The 22,076-nt window shown below is 34.0% G+C and overlaps 1 protein-coding gene across 1 annotated transcript in view; it reads right to left on the bottom strand.

The window, feature by feature from the left end:
- Window positions 1-22,076, bottom strand: part of LOC121378379 (tubulin-specific chaperone D-like) — a 47,799-nt gene that overhangs the window by 24,025 nt on the left and 1,698 nt on the right. The window contains exons 2-19 of the mRNA XM_041506519.1: window positions 17,082-17,132; window positions 15,550-15,647; window positions 14,135-14,236; window positions 13,709-13,858; window positions 12,212-12,350; window positions 11,130-11,225; window positions 10,194-10,326; window positions 8,872-9,008; window positions 8,384-8,444; window positions 7,474-7,580; window positions 6,886-6,948; window positions 6,334-6,490; window positions 5,742-5,829; window positions 4,345-4,430; window positions 2,966-3,046; window positions 1,685-1,758; window positions 1,100-1,217; window positions 385-445 (exon numbers count right to left, since the gene is read on the bottom strand). Coding sequence (XP_041362453.1) covers window positions 385-445; window positions 1,100-1,217; window positions 1,685-1,758; window positions 2,966-3,046; window positions 4,345-4,430; window positions 5,742-5,829; window positions 6,334-6,490; window positions 6,886-6,948; window positions 7,474-7,580; window positions 8,384-8,444; window positions 8,872-9,008; window positions 10,194-10,326; window positions 11,130-11,225; window positions 12,212-12,350; window positions 13,709-13,858; window positions 14,135-14,236; window positions 15,550-15,647; window positions 17,082-17,132 — 1,802 coding nt within the window. The remainder of the gene's footprint in view (window positions 1-384; window positions 446-1,099; window positions 1,218-1,684; window positions 1,759-2,965; window positions 3,047-4,344; window positions 4,431-5,741; window positions 5,830-6,333; window positions 6,491-6,885; window positions 6,949-7,473; window positions 7,581-8,383; window positions 8,445-8,871; window positions 9,009-10,193; window positions 10,327-11,129; window positions 11,226-12,211; window positions 12,351-13,708; window positions 13,859-14,134; window positions 14,237-15,549; window positions 15,648-17,081; window positions 17,133-22,076) is intronic.

Raw genomic sequence — 22,076 nt, 5'->3', positions numbered from 1 at the left:
CTCTCGTGATGTGTTTAAATAAAACAAACATTTTGTGGATGTGTTGACAATTATTAAAAATATATATTTTTTTTTTTTTTAAAGCATCCAGCATCCACCTTATAACCTCACAAATAAAAATATGATTTCAGAATTTTAACTAAATTTAATTTGAAAAATATAAAATTATTAAAATCAAAATGGTACTAAATATTACCATTTGAACAATTTATTATGTTATCTATTTTACTATACATTATATTATGGAAGTTTTTTTCATAAATTCTCATACCGTTAAAGACAAACCCAACAAAAATGGCTTTTTTTTAACGTTATAGCACAAATGAATATATACTGAAATAAAAGTGTTGAAAAGTATTACTAGAAGCAAGTACAAAAACCCACCTTTTGGGGAATTTCTTTTAAACCAGAGATAGTGGAATCCGACAGGAAGTTTGTAATTTTCCTAAATGTAATAAATAGTGCCATATAAAATATCTGTATTAATATACTACTCTAACATTCACTTGGGATATACCAAATATACGTCATGATAATAATTGGTGCACATCACAAATTAGTGCAACATGTGATCAATGAGACTATGAGGTTTGGATATTCCATACATCGCCAAAGTGATGATACATGACTACAATTAGAATAATCCTCCAACAAACATGATAAATGTAGTTGCTTTACTTGACATATGTATTTTAAAATATCCTTAGTGAAAATTGAGTAGTTACTAAGTATATTTATCAAATAGTCAGTCAAACAAATGGGTACCACATCACCAATAATAATAATAATAATAATAATAAATATAATAATAATATAAAAAGAAGAAAATTCATTACAAAATGTAACTAGAAGGAATGTCCTTTGTTAAGAGTGTGGTGTATTCAAAACTTGTACATTGAAGCTAATAAGATTCTACTGTAGAATCATGTAAATGATTACTGCCTTAAACTATTTTCATTAAAATTATATTCACATGGTCAGTGCCTTGTAGTGTTCATTATTCTAGCCTAAGTACCTAATTATTCTAAATAAAACAGAACAAATATTTTAATATAGAATGCAAACTAAGAATTAAAAAACCCAAAATGCTTTAAATTACTTTTTCTGACTGTCTGCTATGAGAAACAAGGCATGGGTGATTTCTGCCGCTGCTAAGATGGAACCATGTCGATGATAAAGATCAATGCTTGATGTCATTGCTATTAACTGTGGCATCACTGCAAACACAAAAACAAATACATAACAATGTTCGTCATCTTTTACAACAGAATATTACAGAGTTACCTTGAGTGGTGCAGTTCTTCATCTGTATAAATATTAATATAGAGCACACTATGATTATTTGTGTAATGATTAGTCCAGAGACAAAAATTCTTCACCAGATAAAATTATGAAATATTTATGGATGACATCGTAACTAAATACAATAATTTGAGGTCGGATTTTGGCCAGTTTCATTATGTAGCAGAAATCACACTTGAGCAATTAATTTAAACTATATGGCTTCTGATGAAACAGAAAATACCTGTTCAAGTGTACTTGAAGTACTTGTTTTATAACACAGTGTGAATATAATGATTTCTACAATTATTTTGATTATTTTACTAACTGACTTATCCAATACAAATATATGTATGACAACAATCTACAATAAATATGGAATAGTAACTATTTATGTCTGTACCTGTTTGTGCAAGATATTCTGGATCTTTGGGTGTGAGGTTATGCAGACCCTTTGCTGCCAATAAGCGAATTGAACTGAAAAATTTATATCAAATTCTCATATACATAAATAGGTTAGGAATATGTGTATCACTATACAAGTGCATGCTCAAAAGCATCTTTAAATACAAGATAGAACATGGTACTTCATATAATATAATTCTATAAATTTAACACTCATTTTTTATTTCTGCACAAGGTTGGTTTAATCTGATGAATAAATAGATAATACTTAACAGTTTCCTGTGAGAGTTCAGTTAAATATTACAATGACAGTGTTTTCAATAGTACATCACAAACAAAAGTAAGTGATGTACAATTAAAAACACTGGTTGTAATATAAACAGTTTCTTACTGAAACTAATATCAGGGATTTAATCAGGCATTCAGTGGGTCAGAATATAGGTCCCTTACCAAAACAAAAAGTGGCACTGAAAATTCCCAATTTCTAGGCTAAAAATTCCCAATATATATATTTAATTATGTCTGTCATAATACATTAATTTAATAGTGGTATACTGCAATATACAATGACCTGAAAAATATCCCAAGTGTGATTTAGTCACACTAATTTTCTCAATCCCATCAGACATGAGATCCTGGTGAAAAGTCCTGGATAAATCCCTGAATATAGTATTCTATTTATTACAATCAGCATTACTGAACAATTTCTTTCAACAAAACCGTAGACAAGACTAGGGAAGATGTTGCAGCTTACTGAAATGACATTTAGCGATTACCTGATTTGCCTATTTATCAGTCAATCTTTGCCTTCCTATTGCCACACATCCCAATGAACTTCACACAAACAATACTTTAAAAAATGTCAAGGCTAAACAGAAGTATTAAACTATATTATATTTCTTTAATTATAAGAATTGACAAGTATCTTTTGGTTCACAAAAGTAAAAGCCAAAAATAAAAATAAACATGTCAAAACAAATTTTGGTTGCCCACTATGTGGAGTCATATACTGTGGCACTACTATGTAATAATATGCAAGAAAATCTGTACAATATTATTTGATAGCTGAAACACATTATACAAGGTCCTCCCATTACCTTACACCACCTAAAAATTCCTATTGACAACCAGATAATAACCCTCAAGCATGGTCCTCTAAAGACAAGACATCAAACCTTTGTCAGTAGGCTGAGTAAACAAAATCAATTTGTACACTTCTTTAAAACCCAAAGCTGCTCAAATTATTTAAATATTAAATATAATATTAAAAGAAGTATACCTGTCCCAGTGGGAGATCTTCATGTGAACAAGGTGGTCTATCATAGACTTGGTATATTCTTCAAACTGAGCAATATAAACACTGAAATAGCAAAAAATAATATTCAAATAACATCACTGTAACAAGGATATCAAACGAGAGTATAAAGCAATACATGTCCCCATTCAGGCCCAGCAAATTTGTGTACCTTTTAACTTCAAGAGCCAAGGGGTAAATCACTATGAAAGTTAAACTTGATCTATAATAGTACACAATAAAGGTATACACAAAATTTCAGCTCAATATAGGGAGGCATGCAGAAAAAAGTCAGAAAAACTCATTTTCTTATTTCTAAAGTTCAAGGGCCATAACTCTGTCACAAATTAATAAATCGCAATGAAAGTTGAACTTGATCTGCAACAGTACATGATTGAGCGATAAACAAAACAGACCATAGAACAGAGATGAAACCCAGTCCCCTCAGGTTGGACCGACAGGGGACTAATAATATGAAATACTTTCAGTTCTCAAGTAACATCTACTCAAAGTATTATCAGGTTATTAGGCAGCTGGACATGTCATCAATGTTTTTATTTTTTTGCTGAAGACGATTGAAATTTTTTATTTAAAATAAAATATAGTCTCCTTTATTTCTTGTACTTTATTTTTTTGATTATCTCCATTTAGCATTCAAGCACACTGTCATGGGTACACACGGAAGCTAACTGGGCTAACAAAAGTGCCTTTCACTTCCCAGTTGAGCTGTGTACTCACAAAGCCAGAACATACCAGACCTGAACCTGAGGCATGTTCAGTAGGGCAAGAGACAGCAGTTGTTCGCTATCTGGCTCAGTGACGTGGTTACGCCATGGGACATAAGACTGGTAGGTAATGGGTTCACAGCCAGGTACCGGCTCCCACCTAGAGTGAGTTTTAACAACTCAATGGGTAGGTGTAAGACCACTACACTATCTTCTCTCTCACAAACTACTAACCCACTGTCCCAGACAGACAGCCCAGATAGCTGAGATGTGTGCCCAGGACAGCATGCTTGAACTGTAATTGGATATGTTGAAATGAAACGAAAGTTGCTCTCTAAAGTGGTTTTTGTGAAAAACATTAGATGACTGCTGTATAATAAAAGACAATGGTACTAGTCAAACAGTTTGTGAGCACTCAACCTCCTGAACAAGTTACTGATAGCCAAGTAATGTGTCATTATAGACCACTTTTTCTCTCTTGTGAACATGCAGTTGGATTAGGATCACAAGAAGAAACAATTAGTAAACTTTGATATGTACAAATGATTTTGAACAAGTCTAATGAGTTTCGATCAACAAAATTATAATTTTTATCTCCCAGTGTAAAAATAAAAAACCCTGACAAAATAAATCCTATACCTGAGTTCTAGGTAACATGAAGTCCTCAATCCCACAGCAAAATAATCTGCTGTTGTCAAAATGTCAATGCCATGTGGAAATGTACCCTGAAATCACAAACAAAATGATACTCAAGTGTGAATTTAGACTCAAGCTATAATGTATAAGTCATTACTGTAAAATGAAAAGCTAAATCAATCCACACATTGAAAGAGATAAAAATTATGCCTTTAATAATGTCTTGAGACTTTAAAAAGTTAAAGTTAACGTTTGTTTTAATGACACTACTAGAGCACACTGGTTTATTAATCATTGGCTATTGGATGTCAAACATTTGGTAATTACAGACATATTATCTTAGAGAGGAAACCCGCTACAGTTTTCCATTAGTAGCAAGTGATCTTTTATATGCACCATCCCACAGACTTTGATATACCAGTCGTGGTGCACTGGCTGGAACAAGAAATAGCCCAATAGGCTCACTGACAGGGATTGATCCTAGACCAACTGTGCATGAGGCAGGCACTTTACCACAGGGCTATGTCCTGCTCCCTCAACCCTGAAACATTTAGAGTGTGATATCATTAAAGATTGGAGTGTAGACTTTAAAGTTTATAAGCCAAATTCCATGAGAGTTGTTGATAGCTTGGAACTGTTTCAGACAATAAGGCTCCTTTCCTGGGTTTTTTTTTTTAAAACCAAATTTCCACTTTGCCTTGGGGTCATATTTATAGGCATGTAGTGAGCAGTTTAAAAACTACCACTAAATTAAAACAAATTCATACCAAATTTCAAAACTATCCATGAAATGATCCAAGTTATAAAACAATTAAAAAGAAAAGAAAAGAAAATATGGTCAAAATTACTCTAGGTAATTTAAAACTTTAACTGAACCAATGTTGGCAGTCAGACAGCCAGTCAACCAGCTGTAAAATGTCATTCTACTGACCTTTTACTTTACACAGAAAATGAATTGAAAAACACAGTAATACAGACCATACTACATGTACGGCCTTAATAATACCATAATTATTTTATGAGTTGTTTTAAAATCTAAGTAACAAGTGATTGAAATATTCTATTTCTTACAAATCATAAAAAAAAACCTAGGTTTTAAACAACTTTAAATGTCATTTCTAACTAAAACCTGTTTACAGCCCTTGAGTTTGTAGCTAATTAATGCGTGAAAGACTAATCAGTTTTAGGTTAACCTATACCATACAGATCAATCGATTTTGAGTATACTTTTTTTTTCATATGATGGTATGGCTGTCGTGACCTGGTTATCACCTAGGAGCAGCCAGACACATGTCTTTAAATTGTTATCCCACAAATATGTGTTAACAGTATGTGTTATCGAAAATAACGATTGGGTGTGTAAGAAGCCAAAATGCCAACTGTAGTTAATTATGACTAACCTGTCTGCCAACATTCTCCTGGAAAGCTGCTGATGCTGCTCGCCGCACATTAACTTCCCGGTCAAACACAGACACGACCAGAAGACCACTGAAATATAAATTTAACCGAAACATCTTTGTTCAAACATAATCAACATATCATGCCTGACAATAAATAACTTATGTTTCTAGAAATAACTCTGTTTTTTGTTGATTTTTCATTGATAACTTTAAGTTGAGTAACCAAAAATGGGTAAATCACCATGAAATTTAAACTTGATCTGTAATTATAGTACATGGTAAAGCTATACACAAAGTTGCAACTCATTATCTCGAGGCACTGTGAAACAACAATCTGGAACAAACAGAAATGAAACCTATACTCTACTCCTTAAAATCAGTTATAAAATGCTAAATTCCATGGTGCATTATGATTAGAATATAAAATATTGTGACAAATAATAAGAAGGAAATAAATACAAATCTTACAAACATTAAATCGTAATAAATAACAACTGTTTTAGTTTTTTAATAACTTAATTTGCTATATAGAAACAGACGTCTTTGCGTTTGTAAATTAAAACTAAAACTGGAGGGAGACTTTGAAGGTTACTTTGCTAGTTTCTTCACATAAGGTACAATCTCTTCTGGGTCGTATGCCCGAGCGAAGGCCCAGCAGACATAGCACGCAGCATCTCGAACATGTGCTCCCACTGAGAATGTACCCCGCAGCTCATCATACACCAGAGACTTCAGCACCACCGGCACCACTGAAACATTGACAAATTAACCACACATGTCAGTTCATACAAACAAGGGAGGCCCTATACAACTGTACAGTTAGCAATAAATAAAAAAACATCCTTGGAAAAATTGGGTCATCAAAACAATGTTTGACCATATAATGAATATGCTAATAAAAAAAAAAGTATGATCAACAGTAGTTAATACAGGTATCTGAGCTAAGCATAGGGTAACATGATAAAAAAAATGTTCAGAGACGGTCGACATGGAAAATATATCTTCTAAAATTAACTTTTATTATCATCAATGCAATGAATATTTAATAGCATTCAATTTTCATTTGTGTCAAGTGAATATTTGTTCACCGAGCACTCAAACTTGTTAAAAACTATAACTCATTATTATCCTCTATATGACTTACCATCTTTTAGTCTGTGCGGTAACAGCAGCCCACGTCTCCCAAGTTCAGCCAAAGCTAAGCATCCTAAATTCAAAAAGAAATGTGTAAGAACATTAATCCATGATGGGTGATAAATTTTATTTTTACAAATTCCAAATCACACATTATTACCCACCTGGTGAATGTCTTGGTGTGTTGTACAAATTTTATACATACCACCAGGTGCGTATTAGTTGCCAAAAGACGTCATTTTGGCAAGTGACATCATTTTCCCTCATGCATTCACATGTTTCGTTTAGTAATGTTGGAAACAATTGCCTGATTTTACGTTATTTGATGGGGGGATAATAAATAAAATATCACACTCGTTTTCATAAGATAACATTTTAACATAATTTGTGAGAACTTTTAGTGATAATTGACCTCATGTTTGTTCGGTCAGATACTAACTCATACACATGTAGTATTCTATATATATATCCCATATTTATTGTCAAGGTTTGTCTTATGAAGCAATTTAATTTTGTCTAAATGATTTCCTACAAATATATATTAAGTGGTACATATATAAACTTCATTACAATTAAAATCAATTGTTGAGATGCATACCACCATGCCAAGCACCATCCGTTTCTTGCAGACTGAAAAGTTCCAACACAGAGGCTACAACTTCATCACCAAGCGCTTTGGGTAGTCTTCCTGTAATTCGGCCAATCCTAAAATGTTAATAACATAAATATGCAACATTACTATACTTGGAGTGAAATGTGTTACAACTACCACCACACTGGGGCTGGATATGCTCACATTTCGTAAATACATAACATCACTGATTGGTCACTGATTTAAGAGTTCATCTCTTAACAACTGTTTAAGTGTCCAATGACAGATTAAGATTCGTTTAACTAGTCTTAGGCCCAAAACACACCAAAGTTAGGTCTTCGTCTGGCAAGTATGGTACCAGTCGTGAAAACCCCCAACTGGATCGAATGTGCTGGTACGAACTACCGATCTGTAACAGACCATATAGAGCATGATGATGTGTTATATTATTACTCTGCTAGACTGGCAGCTGTATAATGTTCGAGCTTTACTTTTTACTTTTTCTTAATAAACAGCAGGAAAGATATATATTCTCCTAATTATTGTTGGTGTGTATAGAAGAAAATATTTAGATATGAATGCAGTTAAATATATATACTGTTAACATGTAACAGTTATAGACCCAGACGTTAAAATGCACCAGACATTGTGTCTTTGCCACACTTGCCAGACCCAGATTGCAGTTTTCCTACAGGCAAAGTAATGTATGCTCCTAAAAAGTGACAGCTGTCCTATAGAGGAAGTACCCGATAGTAAATCATGAAAGCAGTTACAACATTGTCAAAATGTCCCTTTGACACAGTCTTGTACAGATTTGATTTTGAAAATGCTGATGGTTTTCTTGTCCCGATTATACAGAAAATGTATTAGCTCAATATCATACAATTACATATCTTACTAGTATATAACCACATACCCTTTAGCCGCTGACCATCTTACAACAGTATCTTTGTCTCGCAGTCCACCCAGCAGATGCTCTGTAATTTAAAAACAAACAATAAAATCACATGTCATTTCAGTTTTAAGTAAGACAATAATTAACGAAGATGATACAGCCCTTAGAATATGTCACAAATGATCGGTTAGGATGTGCATTGGTTATCAATTTTAGTTTCCCCATAATCAGAACTTACATCCTTCATCTTCATGGGCCTTACACCTCCATAGTGAGTTTATAATTCTCACTCTGGGTGGAACTCTGGATGTACCAGGATGTGAACCCAGTGCCTGCCAGTCTTAAGTCTGATGGCTTAACTACCACACCACCAAGGTCACAGTAAAAAAAGAAATCTTTTTATGGTAAGCTGCTAAAGAAGATTCGTGAAGTACAACCGACTTTTATGTTCAGTACCAGATGTTAGTTAATTCAATATCAGGTATTAACACATCAGATATGTTTAGTACCTATTACATCTTCCACTTCATCAGGAACATCAAATTCTTCATCGTCATTCTGAACCTCCAAAGTCTGAATAGGTCCAGTCACCAGTGCTTTCTTTTGCTGTAGATTAGCGGATAAAGATCTATTTCCTCTTTGATACCTGCAACAAAGCATTTTTGTTAAATTTCCCCAGATCAGTTTGACAATGTCACCGATGAGGTGCCTTCAGAAGCGAATCTAGGGGGGGGGGGGGGGGGGGGGGGGGGGCCAAGGGGCCTGCTCCCCCCCTAAATTTTGCAACAGTTATAATTTTATTATATATTAATTTTCATTTTTTTACGATCTCCTCCAAACCTCCCCAGTTTCATTGGCATTCCACCTCATGTCATTGGGCCCCCCTAATGGATTTTCTGGATCCATCACTGGCCTTAAATCATGGTATTATAATTACAGAGTATTCATAGCACAAAGATTCACACACACACACACACACACACACACACACACACATAGCCCGTGTTGGAATGTATAATTCATATCCCAATAATTCCAATCTACACATACTACATTATAATGGGTGTTGAGTTAATAAATAAAATTACACTTACACTGGCAGCTAAATATTAAAGCCGCAGTCTCATATCAAGATTTATAACATTACATGTTCAGCATCTATGTGTGTCTGTGTAAATAAAACTGATGCCCATAGATTTATATTTTATGGATTACTTTGTCCTAACTACTATATAATAAATACAGGTTTGGACAGATTAACAAGACAATAATCAAATATAAACTTTACTAGGATAAAATAATTGATAAATTATCATTTTCCATGGAGCAGATGACATTCTTCACTAGTATCGATAACTTATCTTGATCATATCTTGACCATTTTCTTTGACAAAATATGCATACAAATAGAAACATTTTCTGGAACTGAAATTATTGTCAAGAAGCGCCTTTATTGGACTGAAATGGCGCATATGGCCTTAAAACTCAAACCAAACAAATACCATTTTCAATTTCTAGAATATTGATTTTTCCACTCAGTATTCGACAAAACTCCAAGATGAGCACAGAATTCACACAACAAAAGAGTTTCAACAATTATCGTTTAAATTTTTTAGGCTAAAACAGTATTATAGACTGTGGTGTATTTACTATAACAGCAAATAAAAGCTTCCATAATTACTGTAAACCTTATTAATATTGCCACATGTTTTTTTCGAGAATACGCACCTAGGCGCTTACAGTATATAATAAACTAATATAAGGTTAGCCACTTCCATGGGAGAATTAGATCATTTAAAACTGAACCAATATCCTAAGTACTGGTACATACCTCCATGATGTCACTCTGCTTTTTAGCAGCGTCAACCCAAGCCTTTGCAAAATCTTCATTGCAGACTTACGAAGAACTGTGTTAAAGTCAGACAGAAATACCCCACCAAGAACTTTTTCTAAAACTGCTGGCACTATATTAAACAAAAAATATATAAAAACCTGTCATGTGCATAGAATGAAAAGTATGGAAGTGAAAGAAGCTAGATTGAAATTAGATTATATTTTAATATGAAATAATGTAGTTTTTCTTTTCACTAGAGGAATATGCCATTGTTAGAGGTCAGGTTAAGTAAAAAAAAAAATTTCTCTTCAATTGTCTTTAGTGGATAGTGTTAATATTTGAACTGAGTTACAGTCTTTTAGCTAACCCTTAAAGCAAGGTTTTGGTTAAATTTCATTTTAAAAGTTCTGTTTGCATTTACCTCTTGAATCTTTTCTGGGTGTTCTTGAAGTTTATGGTTTTCCATATTTTTGGAATCCAGCACTTAATGTGCACATGGTATTGTCAGTCTAGTTTTAGTTAATGCACACATTTGATTTAATATATTGAAATATTGATATCAGTCATGTTTGTTAATAGTTTTGTGTATGTATACACACACTAACTGTATATAACAAAATAATGATAAAAGTAGATCTGTTTATATCCAGACTGTAACTATTGCAATTTTTAATTCTAGTGGCATCAGTCATTGGGTGTCACGAAAGATTCATTCATTCAGACATTTACACACATAAGTTATCTACTAAATTAAACATATTTAATGTCAGTCATTCAAACTTTGATCTTTCAAAAACGTCATCACTCGGACTAATGCATTCCAATAGACTTGATAATAATAATTACATGTAATTCATACACCATAAACTGGCATAATGACTATAAGTAATAAAATAAAATAATGTAAAGTATGGAAGATGTTAATGTCTGTACCATAGGTTAACAGATCTTCACGTTTTCCATGTTTGAAAAGCAATGCCAGAGTCATGAGAATGCCACAAAGGGCATTCATTCCTGCGACTGTTTCAGCTGAAAAAGAATTTAAAGCTGTTAAAACAAGCATTCTGAGACTACGTAAATGCAATACATGTCCCCTACAAGCATTCTGAGACTACGTAACTGCAATACATGTCCCCTACAAGCATTCTGAGACTACGTAACTGCAATACATGTCCCCTACTGGACCCAGTTCTATTTTGCATCTCGTATGTTCAAGGGCCATAATTCTGTGAAAGTCAGACTTGATCTGTAACAGTACATGATAAAGATATATACAAAATTACATCTCAATATCTTCAGGCATTGCAAAAAAAAAATGGACTGGAAAACAAATGTTCATATCTGAATTCTGTTAAAATGGGAAAATTGACATGGAAGTCAAACTTGATTTGTAGCTAGATACAGAATGTTAGCTCAGGCATTGTGAAAAAAATGTCAGAAAACTATGTGTGACAGAGAGACAGATGAAGAGATGAAATCTATAATCCCCTCATGGTTGGACCAGTAGGGGATAATACAACACAGTCATGCCACTAAAACAATTTACATTAAGGAACAAATCCCACATTCCAGGTTTAACTAATTGCATGTATATGCATAGGGACATTTATTTTCTGCTTATGGAAACAGCTAATATTAGTAATAATAATATGTTATCTCTTTACTGAACTGAAATTCTGTTTATATTTTTAAGACCTCTATTGCATATTATTGTGTTGTTGTAAAGACAGCATTATACTAAACAGCATCTTGTCTGAGTCAAAGTTCACACAGACCGAAACACTTAGCAGAGCAATTAATACCAACTAAGAGATTTTGAAAATGTCATCTTACTTGTAATTTTCTTATGAAATACACAGGCCCATAGGAACGATATCTGGAGTGGGGAGGAACCAAAATCTCTAGTGGGGCATAGCACAGTTAAATGTACATGTTCATCCTCAAGTGGGGGGCACAGGTTCCTGGTCCCCCGGACCTGATACAAGACATATATATAGAATGTCTTGAGTGCTTACCTTCAGCTTCGTGCAAGATCTGAAGAGACCAGTCGATAAACTCAGGAAGTTTTTCTTTCTTTACATCAAGTCGTGTCATGAAGCGAGAAATCAAATAAGCTGCTGCATCACGTGATTTGTCATTTACCGTTAAGTACATCTGAAACAATCACACTGGTTATCAGTCCATGTAACATTTGATTATATAACAGTAACATCACACGATTTGTCATTTAGAGTTAAATAAATCTGAAGCAATCACACTGGTTATCAGTCCATGTAACATTTGATTATATAACAGTAACATCATACAATTTGTCATTTACAGTTAAATAAATCTGAAACAATGACAGTAGTTATCAGTACATATTATGTTTGATTATATAACAGTAACATCACATAATTTGTCATTTACAGTTAAATAAATCTGAAACAATCACAGTAGTTATCACTATCAGTACATATTATGTTTGATTATATAACAGTAACATCACACGATTTGTCGTTTACCGTTAAATAAATCTGAAACAATCACAGTAGTTATCAGTACATATTATGTTTGATTATATAGCAGTAACATCACACGATTTGTCATTGACCGTTAAATAAATCTGAAACAATCACAGTAGTTATCAGTACATATTATGTTTGATTATATAACAGTAACATCACACGATTTGTCGTTTACCGTTAAATAAATCTGAAACAATCACAGTAGTTATCAGTACATATTATGTTTGATTATATAGCAGTAACATCACACAATTTGTCATTGACCGTTAAATAAATCTGAAACAATCACAGTAGTTATCAGTACATATTATGTTTGATTATATAGCAGTAACATCACATGATTTGTCATTGACCGTTAAATAAATCTGAAACAATCACAGTAGTTATCAGTACATATTATGTTTGATTATATAGCAGTAACATCACACAATTTGTCATTGACCGTTAAATAAATCTGAAACAATCACAGTAGTTATCAGTACATATTATGTTTGATTATATAGCAGTAACATCACACGATTTGTCATTTACCGTTAAATAAATCCGAAACAATCACAGTAGTTATCAGGACATATAGAGTTGGTTTGATTGTATAACAGTATGCAAACTTACATTTTAAAGTCACAGACCCTAGTTTCAACCCATGAAAATGGACACTAAGTTTGGTTAATCTACAAACCTGTAACACACCTGGATAAAGATATAATCTGGATTGGATAAAGTTACAACAGAGTAAAACGAGTCTGGGGTGTTGAAATGGGGAAATACCCTCTAAAATTAGACTAGAGCTTGTCTCTATAACCATTACTTCTCAGAGGTATGTTTGTTTTTAGAATTATAAAAAATGCATTTTGTGGTATTACAGACAGCAGGATGATCAAAAACACTTTGGATTCAATTATCAAAAATGGCTCTAATTGTGAAAAATACACTGTACTGTTTTTAAAATAGGGTCTCTCACTTGCTCTAATTTGTAATAATGTGTCTAGAAATGTTAAGCTGTACTTCTCCAACTTGAAGGATCCTGTTCATAACTGTAGCTCTTGCACCCTGTTTGATGGCGAGTGCAGTAGTGTTATCTAGCCTCTTCAAATCAAATGGAATCATGCAGACAATGGACAGCCATAACAACAACATGTATCTTGTTTCCCAGCTCTGAAACAGAAACAGATACATTCTAAGCCATAGCCAAACATAATGCAACACTACAATAGACATTTTAAATTAATTTTCTATAAAATTATGAAATATATTCCACAAATTCACTTTTATATATAATTATGGCAGTTTGGTAAAGACGTCTTATTGCTACGTCTGGTTGCAATTCTCATCCAGTGCAGTTTTCTCTCCAAAGATGCATTTATGTTACCATAATAGTACAGAATACAAAGAGCAAACAGTTGAGTTTGATTTGACACAATAACTTCATACCGCATAGTCCTGTGGGTTTTCTTTGTCCATTAAAGCTAAAACTGGCTCCACGTCTGAAACTTCATGCGGAAAGAATCGCACAATGACCTTGAATCCACGCATCTTAAAAACAAATTAAATAAATATACAGATTACCAGTAAACGTTTTCACATTAAGCAATAATTAAGTTTGTTAATATTCCAGATTATGCAAAGGAATCAAACACTTTGTGTGACTATTCCTTTACTGTTCTAACTCAGTATTGTTTATATAAGTAAATTTCAAATATTACAGTGAATGGACCTAGAAGGGCCACCCCCTCCACCCCAGACCGGCCTCGGTGGCGTCGTGGTTAGCCATCGGTCTACAGGCTGGTAGGTACTGGGATCGGATCCCAGTCGAGGCATGGGGTTTTTAATCCAGATACCGACTCCAAACCCTGAGTGAGTGATCCGCAAGGCTCAATGGGTAGGTGTAAACTACTTGCACCGACCAGTGTTCCATAACTGGTTCAACAAAGGCCATGGTTTGTGCTATCCTGCCTGTGGGAAGCGCAAATAAAAGATCCCTTGCTGCTAATCGGAAGAGTAGCCCATGTAGTGGCGACAGTGGGTTTCCTCTTAAAATCTGTGTGGTCCTTAACCATATGTCTGACGCCATATAACCGTAAATAAAATGTGTTGAGTGCGTCGTTAAATAAAACATTTCTTTCTTTCTTTCCCTCCACCCCGAATCTGCCCGATGTTTCTATATTTGTTACATTTTAACAACGTTTGATTAAATATAACTGACAACCAACTTGAACATTCCCACATTACATTTAGTTATCTGCATTCCTTATCACATAATCAGCTGAGATAATATTTGGAGCATTAGTGATATAATGATTGATCCACATATCTGGTTTTAAGGGATACAATTTATATTAAATAAACACACCAGGACTAAATTATTTGTTGGGTGTTCAGTTTAGAGCAGTTTCCTATTTAAACGTGTAAATGTTTTTGTAAAAAGATGAATAAATCCAATGACCATAAAAATTATCTATCATTAGTTACAAGGGAATTCCAGTTTTCTGTAGGTTTCGTTTAGCAACCCAGATGGCATTCAAAGCAACAATGGAAATATAGAATATGTCTGTAGACATACAATTACAGCTTTGTCATGATGCTTATGTTTCCGGTCTATTCTGCATTGATGCCTTAAAATCACCAGACTTTAGTACATCCCAATTGCTTGCAGGCTTTTTTGTTTTTTTGTTTTTTTGTTTTTTAATTATCCTCTGAATCATTTTGAGTAAATGCTTCAAAATAATAAGTTAAATTGAGTTGTGTGTCTTTTACATTAATAAAATAATTATGCTGTTTGAAAATTGAATGACTAGAAAGTCATTTTAAGCAGAAGTCCTAAATACATGATAAAACAAAACAAATACCTTTGTTATAAAATAAAGGTATTTGAAGGCTTCATGAACAAGTATGGGTGGTGAGTTCTGATCTCGAACTATCTCAAGTAACTGATTCAAAACAGACTCTGAAACAAATATAAACAATTGAACATTTTAGTAACGACAATAATGTGATATTATTACACTTCAAGGGTTAAAAATTATAGTTAAACTGGAATATTTCTGGTTAACTAAAACGTTAATAGCTACTAGATTACCAGACCTATAAATATCTCACCAGTGTTTTCTGTCAGAAAGAAATTTTTGGGTTTGGCCCCATGGAATTGAATATTTACAATGTCTTACAGGTATGGGAACCTCCCCCAGAAAGAAAATGTGTTAGGTTTAGGGTTATGGTTAAGAAAATCATACAGTAAGGATAAGAGTCATTAATTTGGTCGAACGGTGAACATTAAAACCCTGCTCACTGGACAGAATATATGGCTCTCAACTTGGATTAATTATGGTATGCTATTTCACCAGATCATTCAAGCTATATAAGGAAGGGTTTGTGAAAATGAGTAACACGTTCAAGAAAGCAAATAACACCAATAAAAGTGAGGTGCGGGACATAGCCCAGTGGTACAGCGCTCGCTCGATGCGCAGTCGGTGTGGGATCGATCCCCGTCAGTGGGCTCATTGTAAAGCACTTTACAAACATGGTACAGCATTGTTCAATGTACTACCCTGTCTGTGGGCTGGTGCATATAAAAAATCCCTTGCTGCTAATCAAAAAGAGTAGCCCATGAAGTGGCGACAGCAGGTTTCCTCTCTCAAAATATGTGTGGTCCTTAACCATATGTCTGACGCAATATAACCATAAATAAAATGTGATGAGTGCATCGTTAAATAAAACATTTGTTTCTTTTTTTCTTTCCAATAAAAGTATTCCAGTTTTTCATAACATTTTGCATGTTTTCATTATTATCCACTTTTTTATTTCAGAAACAAAGTAAAATAAGACAGTTCAATGAAGGTAGCAATTTGGATGAACACTAATGTGTTAACAAGCAAACATTACTCTCAAAAATTAATAAATTTATGCTTTTATAAAAGTCAAAAACTAAAAGTAATGAACCATATTAGACCTAAAACCACATGTAGAATACAAAGCAATTGTGGCTTACATGTTACATACACGTGTATATCATAGATAAGTACTTTTATTAGTGAAACAAAATCATGTGTGCTGTTGAAAGACTCCCATGATGAACATTTACACCAAGTGTGGAAGGGTTTTTTTTAATCGTGAGTGACAAGCAATCAGATAGATAATACTACATGAATGGCTGTTAGATACCATTTACATGTATCTTACAGCGAGTTAAAGTTTAAATGTCTTTTTTTACCAAAACTTATTTACAGCCCTTGCACTTGTGTATGGTATGCATCACAGACAAATCAACTTCAGGTTAACTTATCCATGTATGTTACAGTGTAATCAACCTTTTCAAGGTGTCGGAGAACACTGGTGTTACAAATCTTTATGGCAGGAAGAAAACCTATTTGTAAGAACTCACCTAAATATGGATCAATCAGATAGGGCTGTTCTTGGTACGAGTCAATGATGTCTGTAAAGAAAAACAAAAGAAAAAATGTAACAAATCGAAGACTTTCCACCAACACTGATAACTATCTACTGAATATGCTATCATATTCCATACCATTGATACAGGATTTTTGATGACTATTACACTGACAGTGTTAATCTGTCACCTGTTCACCAAATTATCATGTGATGAGATAATAGTCCCCATTGACAAAATACTAATAATTTCAAAATGCACAGAAAACATTTCTGTAGATGACTATGGTACGAAATGGCTACACACCATACACATATGTGTGTGTGTGTGTGTATGTGTGTGTATATATATATATATCGACCACAAAACGTGTTATATAATGCTTTTGTACTGAAAATTGTATTTGGCCGATACTCGATGTAAAAAAGAAAAGGAAAACATTGGTCAAGATATAAATAAAATGGAAATAATGTCAATGAACAAAAAGATTATGAACCAAGACACATGTATTATATGTATTGAACTTGCAGCAGAAATTAATCCTCCAAAGATTTCCCACAGTGACTGCAATAAATATATTCTGGATATAAATTCAAGTAAAATAGTATACATGTACAGGTTTAGCCCATTTCAACCAAATCAGTGTAGCGAGACACAGTAGTGCTTATATAAGGCTAAAATAATGTCACAGACAGGTGAGTAAAAATAAATAGTTCAAACATTATAAGTAATTTTGTTGTCCACTGAAAAACAGTTAAAATGCTAGATTTGGGCTTAAAAACAATTTAATGTACCGTCACTGATATTTTTAATGTATTTATAGTATTTAGTGGTAACAACTGCTAATTTAAATACAAACTGGATACAACTTTGAACTGGGCAGTATTGAAATTTGAGGTTCAGTATCGGTATCAATATATTTTCAGGTGATTTACCTCGGTATCAGTATGGTATTTGGTATTGACACAATACTAATATCACTACCGATACCGAGCAGTATTTTCAGTATACTGGGCTCTAAATGCAGTTGAGGCGTACTTGTTAATTTCATCTAAATAAAATTAAAATCCATACACAAGGCTTTCATCTGATTTATACCCAACCCATTTTGCATTCGTAATATATTGTTAATGCTTTACTAAACGATGTCAAACATTTTTCAACACTAAAATTTCAGTACTTTGAAATTTGCTTGGTATGGTAAATCGGTACTGACATGATACCGATACTGAACGGTATATAAGGTATACCGTCCAGCTCTACTGCAACATATAGTCTTTGTCTAATAAAATATTCCTGAAGTTAATCATATTTTAATAGTTTTTAAGGAAATACTCTACATATCTGAAAATTGACTAGATCAAAACTTTTTCCAGTGTGATTTCCAAGTACTACAAATTTAAAAGATTAACAAGATAATATATATTAAATGGCTCCCAATAATCTAAGTATGCGGAGCAATTAACCACTCTCCTTAAACATTTTCATGTCAAGGTCTGCATTATAATAAGTTATTTGTCTGAATTTGAACTGACGTTAATATTCAAAGATGACACTTTGCATAATAATAATAAACTGGGTGCATGACATTTCCAGCATTCTGGAAAATTTTCAATGTAAAAGTGCATTTGGGAATTTTTTGTTTAACAATTACTAAAGTTAAAGTTTGTTTTGTTTAACAACACCACTGGAGCACATTGACTGATTAATCATTGGCTATTGGATGTCAAGCATTTGGTAATTTAGAAATACTGTTTTAGAGAGGAACCATTTTTCCATTAGTAGCATGGAATCTTCTATATGCACCACTGCACAGGACATACCATTACCATGTGTTGCATTGGTTGGGACGAGAAATAGCCCAATGGTCCCACCGATCCTAGACTGACCGTGCATCAGCCGAGTGCTTTACCACTGGGCTATAGTTCGTTTGTTTTGTTTAACGACATTACTAGAGCACACTGATTAATTAATCATCGGCTACTGGATGAAAAACATACGGCAATTCTGACATGTAGCCATCAGCAAGGGATCTTTTATATGTATTTTCCCACAGACAGGAAAACACATGTCACAGCCCTTGACCAGTTGTGGTGCACTGGTTGGAACAAGAAAAAAACGATCAGCTGAATAGATTCACCGAGATGGTTCGATTATGCGAGATAAGCACCTCAAGTAGGCACTCAACCGACTGAGCTAAATACCACCCTACCACTGGGCTATGTTCCGCCCCCTGACAATATCTAGCGTAGCTTAAAGCCGCACACCCGCTCAATGGGTAGGTGTAAACCACTTCCACCGACCAGTGATCCATAACTGGTTCAACAAAGGCATGGTTTGTGCTATCCTGCCTGTGGGAAGCGCAAATAAAAGATCCCTTGCTGCTAATCGGAAGAGTAGCCCATGTAGTGGCGACAGCGGGTTTCCTCTTAGAATCTGTGTGGTCCTTAACCATATGTCTGATGCCATATAACCGTAAATAAAATATGTTGAGTGTGTCGTTAAATAAAATATTTCTTTCTTTCATTTCGTGGGCTAAAAGGGACATACCCTAGATTGTAAACACTAATGCATATTTTTTACTATTATAGCCATTTTTGATAACTGAAATCATACTTTACTTAGATTTTATGGTTTAGATTATCAATTTCTGTACATTCGAAATGTTTTTAGTCATCCTGGTGTTTTTAATATCAAAAAATGTATTTTTCATATTTTTAGACGAGTTTTAGTCTATTCTTAGAGGGTATTTCACCATTTCAAAGTCACAGACTCATGTTTCACTCAGTTATAACTTTATCCAAATGTATTACAGGTTTGTAGATTAAAGCCGCACACCCTAGTTCCATCCAGCAAAAATAAATTATAATTTGGTTAATCTACAAACCTGTAACACACGTAGATCACGTTTTTATCAAATGGAGTGAAAAAGCAGGTTTTATATCGATAAATACCATGGGAATCCCCATGTCCCAATTGCTTGAAATAATTTTGAAAGTTAGTATTCTGATGTCACTGGTAGATGTCGCTCGAAGCACAACAATGCCTACATCATGACAAATTTCACAGAGTGCGCACAGACTTGGGGTGCGTTCTTTTCACCTCTCCTGGACATGTTCCAACTGTTCTGTCCTGGTTGTATCCCCTCTCCAGATATCGTAAGACTTAGCAAAATTATTGGTTTTAAGGGTTTCTAACATTTTGTATTGAGACATTTACTTGTCTGAACTTTATTGTTACTGAAAATGTTCACGAACTGTGAAGAAAAATCTCACAAATTAACAACAAATCAGATGTTGATTGCGCGAACCGTGCACGAGAAAACAAAGCGAATCAAAATGATAACGGTCACGTGGTATACCAACGTCTGTGACATTGAGATGGAAATATCCTGTCTAAAAATAGATTAGACCTTGTCTGCTCAACGGTTTTTTCTCAAACGTGCTTTCGTTTTTAAGAAATACGAAAAATGCATTTTGTGGCATTACAAAAACCAGGATTACCAGGATTACCAAAAAACACTTCAGGTGAATGGAAATGTATATTCTAAATAATAAACGGTAAGTAAAGTGCAATTTTATTTGTGAAAAAATGGGTTTAATAGCGAAAAAAACGCCGTAATGGTTAACAACTACAATGTAGCCGTAACTAGGGTGTGTCCCTTTAAGTACTCTGCCATTCAAGAGCTAGACTGACATTTGGATGGGTATGGTTGTTCTCTACCATAGTACCATCAGAGATAACTGTATAGTGAAAAGACGGAATGACTGCCTACCACCGGGTAGGCAAAGATTCCCGCTCTAATACAACAATAACCATATATTTGACATTAAATACAATTACATGTACACGGATCATTTTTGAGTTTGTCGATAAAAAATATTTCACATATTAACTAATAATACATGCACAAACTACAGGAAGAAACCCAACAGTAATAATGTTCCAGTTAAGGAGGCGGTCTGACTATTTACCTCCAAAACACCCCAAAAGACCACCAAGACTCCATAAATATTTTTTTTAATGAATTAAAATGTACTATTTTATCATATATTTAGTGGAAAATGAAGTAAAAGAATTAATTTTAAGTCTTAATGACAGCTGATTGCTAAGGGAGATAATAGACTATTTACCCCAAGACACCGCAAGATACCCCCAAGACACTAACTATTTACCCCAAGACACACACGATACCCCAAAGACATACACGAAACCCCATATACCCCCAGGCATTAAAATGTATTTTATTTTTAATTTTTAAAAGAGGTACAAATTTTCTTGCTGTTGTTGGTTTATACACACACACACATATATATCGTCGTTGAACTAAGTAAAACTTGTATCTGAATTTTTTGTTTTACAGGAGATGAAAAAAAACTGTTTTGGTACAAGCTGATTCAGTGTAACAAATGGTTCTTAAGATCTATAACTTTATGAATAACGTCATTTTAAACTGATGAATAGTATTTATCAATAACTGAATCTGAATTACAGAACCGGCCTCGGTGGCGTCGTGGCAGGCCATCGGTCTACAGGCTGGTAGGTACTGGGTTCGGATCCCAGTCGAGGCATGGGATTTTTAATCCAGATACCGACTCCAAACCCTGAGTAAGTGCTCCGCAAGGTTCAATGGGTAGGTGTAAACCACTTGCACCGACCAGTGATCCATAACTGGTTCAACAAAGGCCATGGTTTGTGCTATCCTGCCTGTGGGAAGCACAAATAAAAGATCCCTTGCTGCCTGTCATAAAAAGAGTAGCCTATGTGGCGACAGCGGGTTTCCTCTAAAAAAAACAGTGTCAGAATGACCATATGTTTGACGTCCAATAGCCGATGATAAGATAAAAAATCAATGTGCTCTAGCGGCGTCGTTAAATAAAACAAACTTTACTGAATTACAGAAATGTCATTTACAAGTATTTCACTGTGAAAATCTGAATTAAACTTTACTTACTAGTTTTTCATATTAATTAATTATTCATTTAGTAT

The sequence above is a fragment of the Gigantopelta aegis genome, chromosome 8, assembly GCF_016097555.1.
Source record: "Gigantopelta aegis isolate Gae_Host chromosome 8, Gae_host_genome, whole genome shotgun sequence".
NCBI lineage: Eukaryota > Metazoa > Mollusca > Gastropoda > Neomphalida > Peltospiridae > Gigantopelta > Gigantopelta aegis.
The sequence above is the reverse complement of the archived record's forward strand: the minus strand, read 5'-3'. Positions and strand labels throughout refer to the sequence as shown.